The sequence below is a fragment of the Astyanax mexicanus genome, chromosome 3, assembly GCF_023375975.1.
Source record: "Astyanax mexicanus isolate ESR-SI-001 chromosome 3, AstMex3_surface, whole genome shotgun sequence".
NCBI lineage: Eukaryota > Metazoa > Chordata > Actinopteri > Characiformes > Acestrorhamphidae > Astyanax > Astyanax mexicanus.
Window position 1 is genome coordinate 47,763,058 of NC_064410.1, and position 14,662 is coordinate 47,777,719.

Here is a 14,662-nt window from a genome sequence, read left to right on the forward strand (position 1 = left end):
TGTTCCCAGGCGAGGCGTAAGCACCAGATATATCTGTATGCATTACACAAGCTCTATAGGGATGTGTTGGACTTAAAGAGGTCAATGGCTGGAGCCAAGCACAAAATGTTATGGATAAGAAAAGGAAATTAGTATTCCGTGCACGAGTCTGCGAATCCTCACTGTGGAAATCTGTTTCAAGGCTGCACGGCCGATCCTATACTCTTCCAGGAACAATCATGACTCTGTAAAATCAGGCCAAATAACACAGTCATCTCTGGGATATTACAGCTATTTCATGCTTCATTGATATTTTCATAGAGGCCTGTAATATTCATGAAATATTGTTATAGAACACTATTCAGAACCCCAATACAAAACAGCCAGGCCGCCAAGCACACGAAGCAAACGATGACAAAGGCCTTTCCCTCCACTTCAGTTTGCATACAAGCTGTTGAATAACAGGTGTGACAGGTGTAACGTGTAGGTCATATTGTACTTCCAAAGGGCTAATAAAAGAATTCAAATCTCTCTTTTTCCCTCTCTGTCACTCTCTCACTCTTTCTAAAACTCCTTCCCCTATATTCACCTCACTGTACCACTCCAGCTCCAGCGCTCTGTGGGTGGTGTGGCCCGAGGCAAATCACAGCTTCTCAAGGTAAAGCTTTCCACGGCCGCAATAATCAATTTTAAAGGACGACACACTGCAGATTTGAGTTAAAGCGCATCCTGCAGAAAACAAGCTCACATTTCTCTAAAGACCTCAGCATGCATTCTTAAATATAAAGGTTCCTAGAATGTATTAGAATTTTATTTATTGATTTATTAATTCTGCCTACAGCTCTTAGAAAAAGATTTAACTGGCTTTGGACAAACTATAGTGGTTTTCAACCTGAAGGCTGCAGTGATACTGCTGGGAAGACACTGGGCAAAAATTAGTTCTTGCTTACTGTTTTGTAAATTTAAGAAAAGACAGATATTTTAGAAATTAATTGTATATATATTTACAAATAATTTACATAACATCTCTCATTTTATATATATATATATATATATATATATATATATATATATATATATATATATATATATATATATATATATCATGTAGTATTTTCACAATCAAATATCCTGAAGCAATTCAAGCTGTTTCATCCATTTAGTAGTCTACTACATGATCTACTAATTAGTTTTTAACACATTTGCCCCATACTTAGCACATATATCGTCTGCTTTGCATGCAGCAGAATTTGATATCACCCCAAATTAGAAAAGTAGATTCCTAATAATAATTGCATCCCAAATATGAAAGAGAAGCTCCTATAATTGAATATCATCATTGTCTTGTGAAAATCCTTTATATGTAAAAATGGGAAATACCTTCTGAATTTTATTGCAAATTGATGTAAAATCAAATTCTGGAACATTTTTATTGGTCTGTTTATTATTTTTCTGATTTTGATTTTGAAATTTGGATGCAAATAAAAAGCAACTGCCAAATTATGTAAAATAAAATACAATAAAAAACAATACAATGAACAGCATTGACTGCTAACCCTTTATTTAGCTATCAATAGAATGTGGAAGCAATCTTAAATAACGTGAGTGTGAAAAACCTTTTCAATTATTTTGTAATGAATTTTCACATGATGTGAAGCTATATATCACACTTACATTCCTGAAATCATTTAGGAACCATTAGTTTTTAGTGCAGTGAGTACAGACTAAATAAAGTACTCATAGTAATATAGAAAGATCTGCTGTATATAGAGAGAGAGGTTGTTTCAGATGTGCAACAGTGTGTCTCATCACACACTGAACTGGGTCTAGTGGGGGGCTTTTAGTGGGGGCTCTGTGCTGCTGTAGCTCTGTGGATCTGCTGGGTGCGGCAGCGCCCCGGCCCAGTCGAGCGGATGGGTTCTGAAAACCTCGCACTCCTCTGAGAGAGGATAAAGGGATAAAGAGCCTCTGCTCCGGGACTGATTACTTACATCTGCCCTGTTAAATCCCAACACGCATACACCACTACTACTACTACTACTAGCGGCTGCTTTGTTTTATGCAATGTGCATGTGTGTGTGTGTGTGTGTGTTGTGTATAAAGTAGGAATGACAGAGAAATATGTGTATAGATTAGTAAACTGAAGGCATCTGTTCTTCATATAGATCTAAATTAATATTTATTTAAATGGGGGTATTGTAAATGGTACTATGAGGTTCCTGCACAGGTGCGTTCCTAGACCCAGTTTAAATCCAGTTTTGAGTTTTGTTTGTCTATAATCAATTTCACAAATTAATTAGCTATGACATTTACAGAGATGTGTCGGATGTTTTTGGCTTAATCTTGCCATTTTTTTTAATTATTGAATACATAAAGTGGCCTAAACGTATTTTCTCTTGCTTTTCCAACAAAAACATTCACAAAACTACAATTCAAAAATATTTTCTGATATAATTAACAAATATATTTACTTTTTTATCCAGCCAATCTTTTTGAAAACACAGCTCATAACTTTTAGCTGGAAAACAGGCTTTCAAGTGTGAAAGGGTAGTGATAATTCATAGTGAATGCATTATTCTGTTTAATCTACTCTAAACATTAACTTAAACCTGATCCATCCTGTAATTGTGTTATTTTACCATTTTCAGCCAAATATTTGTTTGTTTGTATTTATTTTTTTTATTTCTTGGGCATACCTACATAGAATTCAGCTCTGAGATCAAACCATCACTTTGTATACGCTCATATTGTCTCACAGGTACAAGCAGCAGAGGGCTGTGCTCTCTAAGAGCTATGAAGAGCTTCTCGAGCTGAGCAATAATTGTGTAAAAGATGACGATTCTGTAACTGCTTGACTGATTTCTAACAGAGAGGTGAGGGTGGCAGTGTGCTTCTCTATTCTGCCATTAAAGTGAACAGAAACTGTTGGCTTGATAAGAGTCAACTGCTGAATATTATCCTCTGACCGTGCCAAAGCTCTCAGAAAATGTATATGTATATGTATATAGTTGGTAAGTGTGTATAACACAACAGACTCTCAATGCAATACATACCCTTTATCACTTTACAAAATGATTGATTTATCTGCCTTCTTATGCACTTATTCTGGGTCAAGGTCACAGTGGGCACTAGCTAGGAGCACACATACACACATATTCACAACTACATTCTTAAAAAAAAGGTGACACAAGTGATTTTAATGAGAAATTCTATCGAAGTTCTTCACTTTTATCTATCGAAGTTCTTCAATTTTGGTTGAAAGTTGAAAAACCTTTAAAAATCTAAAAAAAAAAAAACATTGCTTGATATAAGGATTCTATAAGACTTTTTTTAGGTTCTTTATATTTTCTATTACAAACATGATTCATTCTGTAGCCAATATGGTTATTCTATGGAATTTCTTATACATATGCAATTAGTTAGTAACTCAGGTGGTTTGAGATGACTTGGAGAGCAGAGTGAAGGAAAAGCATTCAACAAAAGATCAACACCTCTAAGACAGACACTCCTTTAACCAGTTGGAGAACCATAACAGGTTCTGTCTGAGAGACTGAGAGAATAATAGCAAAAGTGAGCAAAGTTGTCATCAAAGCAACAGGTGCTATTTTGAAGAATCATAAAGAAGAAAACATATTTTGGCTCATTTAACACTTTTCTGTTTACTTCATAATTGTAAATGCATTCCTTCATAGTTTCAATGTCTTCAGTATTAATTTACTTGGGTCTTAGGGATTCAGAACATCTAAGTTTATATAAAAATACTGATATTTGTCATCACATATTGATAATATATTGCAAACAAAAAAATCATATTTTATTTCGATATTTTGTTCCATCCTAAAAATAAAAAATATGTTTCAATTGCATTAAAAAATGTTTAGTTCTAAAGCAAAATGTAGGTTACACTAAATATTGATTAAGCTTATATTTACTGAGTGAAATGCAGTGTTAATGGAGTAAAATAGTCTACTTTTTGAATAATTAAACATCGAACCAGGGACAGATTATTGCTGTTCCTTACAGCTGAACACAACTGGAGGTTTTAAGAATAATTTGTTTCACCTTTTTTTCTAATATTAAGAGAAGAGAGGAAACCAGAGCACCCAGACAAAAACCAAATGAACACAAGATGGATATTATCGCTTTCCAATAAAAAACAATTATCTGCAAAAAAAAAAAAGCAATTTTACAGGAGAAAGAAAAAACTTCTAAACTTTCAATGGAAGTCAATGTAAAAAAAAAAAAAAAAAAAAAGATTATTTTAGGTCATTTTGAAGTATTTCTTTTGGTCCGTTCACTAAGAAATTTTGGCACAGTGTAAGGGACAGTTTGTCTGTTCAAATTTCAAATATTTGTTCTTCATTGGACAGCGACATTATACTAAGCTTCTCACAGATAATGGTGATAATGGACTGAACCCACAACCCCAGGCCCCTACTTACTACAACACTTTGCCACCCGAAGAGAAAATTCATTTTAACTATTAACTACAAAACAAACGAAACAAATCACTGTCTGGCTCTCTTATACTAATATACCCCTACATAGCGCTTCCTGTTGAGATTAAATAAACAAAGAATATTTAAATAAATAAATAAATGTGCCATCAAGTTTTGACACATGCAGCTGATGATGTGTCGTATACTGTGATGGTGAAAATTATTAGAAGGCCTACATCAGAGCACCAAGGCATTAAGGGCAAATCCCAGGCAGAATAATTGACTGGAGCAATCTGTGTAATAGTCTGCAATCTAGTTCACGCTGCACAACAGTCACTTACAGTATAACACACTGCGACCAAAATATGCAAAACAGAACGCGTTCACAAATATATCCACAAATACAGTACTGTGCAAAAGTTTTAGGCACCAAAGCAAATTAAACTAATCCATTTATCTCAGCAATATAAGTGTTTTTACCTGAAAAAAGCACCACATATGATTTAAACAGATGCAAATAAACATAAATACAGTAAAATGCAACAAGGAATTCTCATTTTTAACTAAGTATGTTATATCCTGTGAGCCAAGCTGAAGAATGTGAAGAAAGTGTAGTTCCAGATTTCTTCTGGATGCTCCTCAGGCAGCATGTGTATAGGTTCAGTTCCGTCAGCAGCTCATCTGATATACCAAATTTACCAATTTACCAAACCAGGTGTTGATATGATGAGAACTAGAAATAACTCTTTTAATCTCAGATGAGAGATTAGAAGATATTTTAGGGAAAACAGTGATGTTAAAGCTCTGCTTTTTCTAAAATCTCTGTTTGTATTTATCGTAATGTTAGTGTTTTACTGAGCTAATAAACACCTACTTCACAGATACGAAGCTTTTTCTTTACTGAAATTCCCACATGTGCCGAAAACATTTGCACAATACTGTACATTATGATCCTTTTCTCATAATAAATACTTACAACGTGTTAATTTATCAGACCTCATGACCTTTACTGTACTGTACAAGATCCTACATGACAGGGAGATGATTCAGTTTGCAGCTTGTAGTTCCAAATTAGTCAGAGTGACAATCTGTTTTAACAAGCCAACTTTTACACATTCTTTATTGCCTGTGTAATTTGCACTTGGCTTTACGTCAATAATTAACCTATATAAACCCTTCTGGCACACACTTCCTCAAGGTACCTCGTTCCCCTACACCTACATAAACAAAGCAAGAGTGATAAATGCTCCTGGAGAAGCTTGCCAGACCTTTAAACGAGCGCTTCATAAACCGGACACACTCTCACCTCTCTGAATATGGAACCAGGGCTGCTGTTTACTCTGCTTGCTGTAGCAGATGGGACAAATTACTATTAAGCGTTTAATAAAGCACTCAGACACTCAGTAACATATTAGACGAGGTTGTGATACACAGATAAAGTGGTAGAAGGTACACAGCGAGGGTGTGGGGATAGGCCTGTCATGGTAACTTGTTAACATATTTTTAATTAGGTGATATACAGTATTATCCTAGAATTAAGTGCAATACACAATATTACTGTGATTTCGACAGTGTTTCTCAATCCCGGACTTGGTACCCTATTGACCTGCACATTTTCCCCCTGCTTTCCCTGATATTGATATAAAAAATATAAAAGCCACAGAAAAACAATTGCAGAATTTCCACAATCAATGTATGTAGCTACAAACCTCTGGAAAATAAATTAGCATACCCATGTAATGCTAATTTAATAAATGAATGTCAGACAGTGACACATGCTGTATATATAATGTGTATTGAACTGTGAATCAGAAATGTGTTTAAAAATCATATCACCATTATTGATGCATTTGCTATTGTAATAAATATTGATATGGATTTATTGTCCAGCCCTAGTCCCAATACACCTCATTCAAATAATCAGCTCATTAACAAGAGTCTTTCCAAACTGCAGGCGTGTATTAGAGCTAGCAATCCTCTAAAATGTGCAGGGCAGGAGTGGCACCAGGACTAGGATTGAAAAACACTGTTTTAAGATGTTAAGAGATGTTTGTCACAGATATAATGATAATATAATACAATAATAATTATGCAGTCATTAAGTTTTAAAATACAATGGAAACTTTTACATCTAAAAATGGTCAGGCATTGGAATTGACATTTTAGCCTAAAGAGAGTGGAGGAGAAAACAGAACAGCGAGGCTGGATGAAATCTACGCCTCTGCTAAAATATACGTGGGTCTTGTGCAAATGTTGTATGATAAGTAGATAACACAATTATTGAGACAGGTCTCAGTTGACAGGTGAAATGACTTTAGCTTACAGTATGTTTTTAATGGTAAAATACACAACATGGCCCATAGACAACCATTAATCAACTTAAAGGAGAACTCCAGTGTGAGATGGACTTGGGGTGTAATAAAACATGATGATGAGTACAAACTTTTGTTGAATAGCCCATCTCCTTTCACCCCCAGCATTCCCACGTACAGCGTTTTTAGACAATTGGTAGAATTCTGAGGGCCCTGATATAGGTGAAAGGGAATAGATTGCAAAATAAATTCAGTGCACGCACATTATAGAGATATTTTCAGCAGCATCTGCAATTCATGCATTTCCACAGAATTAATTTAACAATTTGTTCCACTATCCTACCTTTATGTTTGTGCTCATCCGTCGATTTTGTGTATTTTCTAAATTCTCAGTGTCTCATTTTAAATATCAGGGCCCTCAGAATTCTACCAGTGAAGCATAGAGCTACTTTGGGCTTGTTAATGGTGTAAAAATAGCAATTTCTAGCAATCTCTTGCATTGTAAGCCCGATGAGAGCATTGGCTAAAAGCGATGTATTTCGGAATAGTTGAGATGAATGGAGGATCGCTATTTGACAAAAGTTGAAACTCTTTATCACGTTTCACTACACCCCAAGTCCATTTCATGCTGAATTACCTACAGTATTTAACTCTACTCGACTTGACATCTGTTTCATTTTCTACTATCACATCCCCCACTCCCACAAATGTAGCTGGTGATGACATCAACACCTTTACTACCCTTATCAGTGGTGAGATATGTGATGACACAATAACAATGAAAACTGTTGAAGAGATCCTGTTCCTGTTTTGTATCGTTTAAACTGACAATTCTCTCTGACCAATTAGCAATCTCTTCCTTTTTCACAAAGTCCAAATTTTACAGCAAAAAACTTCAAAAGTGCGTTTTAATGGTCCAAAACATTTTAAGTGCAAGCTTGTGCAATTATCTGTGCAAATATATGGTGGATCATCAATTGAAGCATCCAATTCTGTTTACGTTCACAAAGAACCACAAATATATAGCTTCCCTTGGTAGTAAGCACTTGTACGCACGATGTAAATTAAAGTGAGTAAATGCAGATAAAACTATAAAGTTGTGAGCCTGGTTTACAGAACACAGATGGCAAAATATGTGTTGAATTTGGTGTAAAGGTTCCATTACATAAAATCCACTTTTTCCATCCCAAAACAAAACAATACTGAAATGTCCTTTAGATCTTTAGTCTGTTCTAAAAAGTGTAGAGTTGAGCACCATAAGTCTTCCACACTGCTCTTTAGGATCCTGAGCATTTAGTTTGAGCCTTAATGTGTCCAGGCTGCAATTACATTCCAATTCCTGTATATCCTTGGAGGAGCTGTAAAAGCTAAGGTCAGATGCAGCCAGAGAAACCCTAACAAATGACTGCCATCTTCAGGTGTAAAGGAAACCAAGCACATCTACACATCCAGGTGAGGAGAGAGGAAAGCTCAGTTCTTGTTTTTTATATGTGAGGAGCATAAAATAAGACTTATAGAATATGTGTGAAGGAACGTAGGGGTGTAGGTTGATGAATATGCTTGTTATGCTTAATCAATCAATCCATATATTATTATTGGTATTTACAATACCAATATACAATATATTTGGAAAAGTGCTTGGACCCCTATAATAGCATCATGCTGCCTTTCCCAGCTGACTGAGCAGCCAGTGTGTTTACCGCACTATGGAAACTGCTGCATAATGTATTGCTGCTATAGGAATAACACAGCCTTGAATTTTGCATTAGCATTCAAATACGGGGCTTCTGATTGGATGCTGGTTCTGCTACTACTGTAAAGTGCTACTGTAGTCAGTCAACTACAGGCTGATCTATGATGTGAGCTCTACCTGTCTATAATGAGCATAATGAGCAGGGAGGCGGTGGGTGACGGTGTCACGAGCTGTGTGCACGTGGGATGGGTGGTGAAGAAGGGGGGTTGCTTTATTTTTGTACTATATAACACCTGATTGGAGGGGGCATATGAATATGATCGTATTTGGATTGTTTTGATGCTTTGAGGGGGGCTTCAAGACAAAATAGACAGACGTAGCGCACGAGCTACATTGCAACACTGCGTCCTTACGACCATTTATGTATGCATTTACACGCATTTACGATCCTGGCTGGATCTGTGGGATACGCACACTCTCTGGGATACGCCACAACACGCGCGTACGCACACTCACGCACACACACACACAAGACACGACCCTGAAACAAACACTCTCCCACGTACCTCAGTGTCGTAGATCTTGGTGATGAGAGAGAAGGCGTACTTGCGGGATTCGCGGATGTGGCGGATGGCGAGCTGCACCGCGGGCTCGATGCCCTGGCTGATGCTGCTCATCAGCGCAGACTCGTTCATGGGCATGAGCACCATGATGGGCACGTCCCTGGCCGACCACGCTGCGTCCACGCTGTGGCCGGTGTAGTCGTTGCACACCTTGGCCGTGGCCAGGGTCGCCAGGAGCAGGCAGCTGGAGGCGAGGAGCAGGGACGGAGCCATGCCGCTGCCACTGCCGCTGCCACTGCCGCTTCAGCCGCTACTGATGCTGCCGCTGCTGTCTAGGCTGATGATGATGCTGAGGCTGGTGCTGGTGCTGGTGCTGATGCTGCTGCCGCCGCCGTGCGCGCGCGCGCAGGGGAGGAGGATGGGGGTGAGCTTAAGGAGCCGCGCCGGACTCAGCGCGCGGGCATTGCGATGCTCTGAGAGGAGAAGCTGAGGGGTCTGGAGAGAGAGAGAGAGAGAGAGAGAGAGAGGGAGGAGGAGGAGGGAAGAGGAGAAGAGGAGGAAGAAGAGGAGGAGGAGGGTGGCACGGGGGTATAGGTGCTCGTAGGCGCGCTGGCGGTAGAGTCGGAAGAGTGATGATGATGAAGGTAGCTTTAATTCCACAGGAGAGGAGGATGAGGAGGAGAAGGAAGAAGAAGAAGAATATATATAGGGAAGGAGAGTTTCCCCCTACCCCCTCCGCGTGCCACTCCGGTGCCCGTGCAGCTCCGGTCCCGTGTGTGTGTATATATATAATGTTGTACTTTCCTCTGCTCGCACGCGACCCCCTTCCCCGTTTAATCCGTGCGAAGTTGCGAAGCGCGAGTCAATGTCGCTCCGTGAGCGAGAGAGCCACTGAGGCAAGGATGCAGCGGGTCCAGCGCGCAAGAGCGAAAGCACGAAAGCGCGAGCCCGGAATCCCCTCTCTCTCTCGCGCGCGCGCAGGTTAGCTCGCACCTCCAGAAAGGCGAATATTATACAAAGTCCGCGGGAAGCTCAGCGTACAGTCCTGACGCACAATTCCCCAAATGATGATGAAGAAGAGCTGAGGAGGAGGAAGATGATAAGGAGGAAGAGCGGCCTGCCTGCACGCGCTGCTTCTGCTGCTTCTGCTGCTGCGGAGAGCGCGCGCCTGAGTGGCTCAGAAAAAAACACGAGGGAGGGAGGGGGAGAGAGAGAGAGAGAGAGAGAGAGAGAGAGAGAGCAGAGTGTGCGCGCATAAAATAAAGAAGGAGAGAGAGAGAGAGAGAGACAGAGAGACAGAGAGAGAGGTAGAGAAGTAGGAAGAGAGCTTAGAAAAGAGAGAGAGCTCAGAAAAGAGAGAGAGAGCACACATAGAGGGAGAGAGAGAGCAGGCAGAGTGTGCGCATAAAATAGAGAAGGAGAGAGAGAGAGAGAGAGAGAGAGAGATGAAAACAGAGGGATGCAGAGTGAGCGCAAGAAGGATAGGTGGAGAGAGAGAGAGAGAGAGGTAGAGAAGTAGGAAGAGAGCTTAGGGATAGGTGAAGAGAGAGAGAGATCAGAAAGAGAGCGAGAGCTCAGAAAATAGAGAGAGAGAAGTGCACGCGCAAGATTGTTGATGTAACAGTCTCGTGCAAGCTACCTATCTAACGTCTCCTAGATGCTATGAAAGTCACATTTAAACAAAATGATGGATGCAAGCATTAGCGTGGTTTAGTTTGCAAGACTTGTGTTTTGATTTAAAGCAGATATTCACTGAGCGAGATTCACTGTCTCTTTCAGAGAATATTATGTAAGGAAAAGGTGTTCCTGAGCATCTGATATGCAGAGATTAGGTTGCAGGAAATTGCACATAAATCGTTCTGCAGTCCAGCACTACACTTCCATTCCAATAAACAGTGCCACCTAGCAATACAGCAATGCCAAATGATATTGATGGGCTGCACCTTTTGCTTTTACATTGTTCTGCATTAGGATCATGTAATTCAGCAGTGGGAGATTATCTCTTTTATCTCTTTTTGGAAGTTCAGAGTCAGGGTGCTGTCCGTGGTCCTGATCTGGCTGCACCAGATGTATATGTACTCAAACAGTATCTATTGACTGCTGGAATGAAGGAAGGATGATAAAAAGTAAATAAATTAAAATTATAGAAATTAACAACTAGTAGTGCAATTCTCCTTTAAATAAGCACTTTTATGTTTTCTGGGTACCTGGAGAAGTGCCCTATACAGCACTGCATCCTTTTTTCAGACAGGGCATCCCTTTTGGACACTGTCTGGTAGGGATGGCATAGAAGACACTCTGTAACTGCACCTTCTTCTATTGAAATGGTAAAAGTCCATCCATAGATGGACACTTATTAAGATGCATTATTAAATATTATTGCTCTATAGGGCACGTCATTATAAGTTATTGTAAGACAGCCATAGTAGGGACTTTATTACATCGCCATAAGAGAAGCAGCCACTAGGGCACTTTGTTAATGCCACTCTAGAGGGCACTTCAGTAACACTTTTTTTAACCATAAAAATAATGTAAAATTTTGACTGTGAATATGCAATGTGCAATAAGCAGTATTATATTGACAAATCAATTTTACATCAACGTCTCAATAAAGGCATCTCCCTTAACATGCATTCACATACCAGTAGAGAACAATGGTCCAATATAGATATTGGTCAATAGTTTGGACACCCCGGCACACCGGTCACCGCTCCAGTACTGTGTGTGTATGGAGGAGCTATTGGATAAACTAGATATTATTGGTCAAACATTTGGACTCCCCGCATGTCCAGAGCAACCTAGCATACATAAGCGCTCTCAAAAGTTTGGACACCCCGGCACGCCAGCCCATGCATCCAGACCAGTCTAGCGACCATAGCCATGCTCAAACTTTGGACACCCCCAACAGCTTAGCAATCACCTAGCAACACTTCAGCAACCAGCTAGCAACCGCTTAGCAAGACAATAGCAACCAGCAGATGCACCAAAGCAACCAGCCATGAATCAACACTGCAATTATACTCAAAGTTTCGGCAGGAACTACAATCTTGTCACATGAACAGTTCCTTTCACATACAGTATAGACAGATAAAAAAAACTGGGTTCTAGGGAACCACTCATATAACACAGTCCTTATCAGGTGGATCCATCGAGCACTGGAGTTTTCACACAGCAAATCTAGCCAGAACTCATTCTGCCCACTGCAGACTGTGAGCTGCTAATACAATGCAGTATTCATCAGATGTCTGCACGCTCGAGTGTCTCCCATTGTACCGTGGTTTTATACTAAGTCCATCTGAAATCTGACAAAAGCGAGATCCGTGACTCAGCACTGAAGCGTATTGTCTGTGTGAAATGATAAATGCTCATCCACTTGTCCAATAGAATTTGATCTAATAGACCAGAATGACCAGAAGCTGATGCACATGTGTGTTAATGTACTGTGGGAGTGTGCATTTGGTTTTGAATGGCATTTTTCTTTTTGCTAGAGGCTGTAAAATCATAACAATAACTCATTAACTGATTGCATGTCAGGCCTTAATAAGTCATCATACTTCCATTCATCCAGCCATCCATCCATCTTCCTGTCTGCTTCAGGGTTGGTCAGGGTCAAGATGGGCTCAGCAGTACCTAGGATCATCGACTGCAGGCATACACAGCTTCTACAGTGTACCACAATTACTCATTCACTCAGGTCTAGGGGCAAGTTAGAATAGGCAGTTGATCTACAGACACGGGGGGAATTTACCTAACTCCTTTCAGACAGTGAACAGAGCCAGGATTGAACCTACAACCCCAGATGCCCAGTGTCCGGAGCTGCTGCACTACTGCACCACCCGTCACTGTACTTTATTCATTTATTTTTCCAGTTGTTTGATTCTTTTTCTTTTTCCTAATATCAGGCATGGGCTAGAGGGAGGAAAGGGGCCTCAACACTGAGCGGTAAAGCAGTGGAACTGTGTACTCTTGAATGATGGTGCTCTGTCTAATACTTTTGGGATGAGTTGGACAGTTGGTGACAAGGTGGGTATAGGGGTTGGAGATCAATAAGCATGCTCTAGACAGTGAATGTATTCAAATTTCTCAGCAATGCTCCAAATTCTAATAGAAAGCCTTTCCTGGACAGTAGACAGCTGCTTAAAAAAAGATCTCAAAAGAAACCATAAATAAGTAGGGGCAGGGGCATCGCCTGGACTGGGCTTCCGGGGCTTTAGCCCCGAATAATTTTCCAGCAGCCCCGAATCGTTTCGCTCAGCTCAGCTGTATTATTACTGAAGAGACAGACCACTAGCCGTGCGAGAATGATAAAACTCTTCATTCTAATCACAGAGCCAGTTCATGGATAAAGTTTCACCTTTTAGGAGAAACAACCAATCAGCTTGCTGGTTTTGCGGAGCGTGGTGGGCTAGTAGGGAAGCCCCCCATAGACATCATAGAAGTTTCTGTCTGTGTATACGAACAATTCTTGCCATATGCCACTGGTCATGATTATTACTACTCACTGAACTGTTCACTGTAAGTCATATTATAAATATATATATATATATATATATATATATATATATATATATATATATATATATATATATATATATATATATATATATATATATGAGATATATATATGGTTAATATATATGATTTATATGATGTATAAATCTCTCAGTACAAAGAAGACACTGCGGATTAAATAATGTTAAAAGCTTGCACAACTGAAATGGAAATGGAATGTCGCATCCATCCAGCACCTCCTATCAGGCCTCACTTAAGCTCTAATACTTCCCATCACTTTGCCATGATAATGCTGGCCAGTGTTGAATCTTGTTCACAAGATAACACCTCACAACTTATGCAGGCGTGGGCTTTTTCCAAGCCACCTCCTGAGGTAACACATCATTATGCTTTCTCAGTACTTCAGGTATGTCAGTGTATACAGTATGTATTATATGGATTCCCTTATATATTTGTAACAGGCTAAATATGAAAACAATCTTTGAGCAATCTTTCTGCCAATAATACACATGTAGACACGCCCACACCAGCAAACAGACAAACAGATACACACTTACACACACACACCTACAGGCTTGTCTGACATGTCTGTGCTTAATAGAGATTAATAGGACAGCCCAAGGATATCCTTCAGTGCACCTCTGACAATGCATTCCTGCTGGATGCAGTCAGAATTTTGATCATCAAATATTCAAAACAGCACGAATGAAAAATTAAACCTTAAAAAATCCCCATCCATTTTTTTTCAGTGTCTCCCCAGCTAGCCATTTATTAAAAGAAACGTGCCATGAACATGGAGACGTGTCGCCTGTGAATGATAATCCCATTTGATCCTGGGGAAATATATATCCGTTCAGGCGTGAGATTTACAGCATGTCATTTTTAAAACAGGAAGCGGCTTCTTAAAGGTTCTAGGGTACTACGCAGATTCAAACACTCAAACAAGCCTTCCAGCATCTTCAGGAACAGATCCTTAACATTCTCTGCTGTCTGAACAAACCATTCACCAACAATGCAAGCAGTAATATTTAAAGTGTCCCAGACGACACACACTCACACAATAAGAGTTATGCCAGGGACACTCTGATGAATTGCCTCAGATCTATAAATGCAAGGTCACAGGTTCAATTCCCGTGAGGATACATAAAGGAAATAAGATTAAAA

General features: G+C 39.7%; 1 protein-coding gene across 1 annotated transcript in view; it reads right to left on the reverse strand.

Annotated features, from left to right (window-relative positions):
- Positions 1–10,183, reverse strand: part of gabbr2 (gamma-aminobutyric acid (GABA) B receptor, 2) — a 306,925-nt gene extending 296,742 nt beyond the window's left edge. Inside the window, exon 1 of the mRNA XM_007258852.4 lies at positions 8,990–10,183. Within this exon, the coding sequence (XP_007258914.2) occupies positions 8,990–9,259 (270 nt within the window). The 5' untranslated portion in view covers positions 9,260–10,183. The remainder of the gene's footprint in view (positions 1–8,989) is intronic.
- Between the last annotated feature and the right edge of the window lie 4,479 nt (positions 10,184–14,662).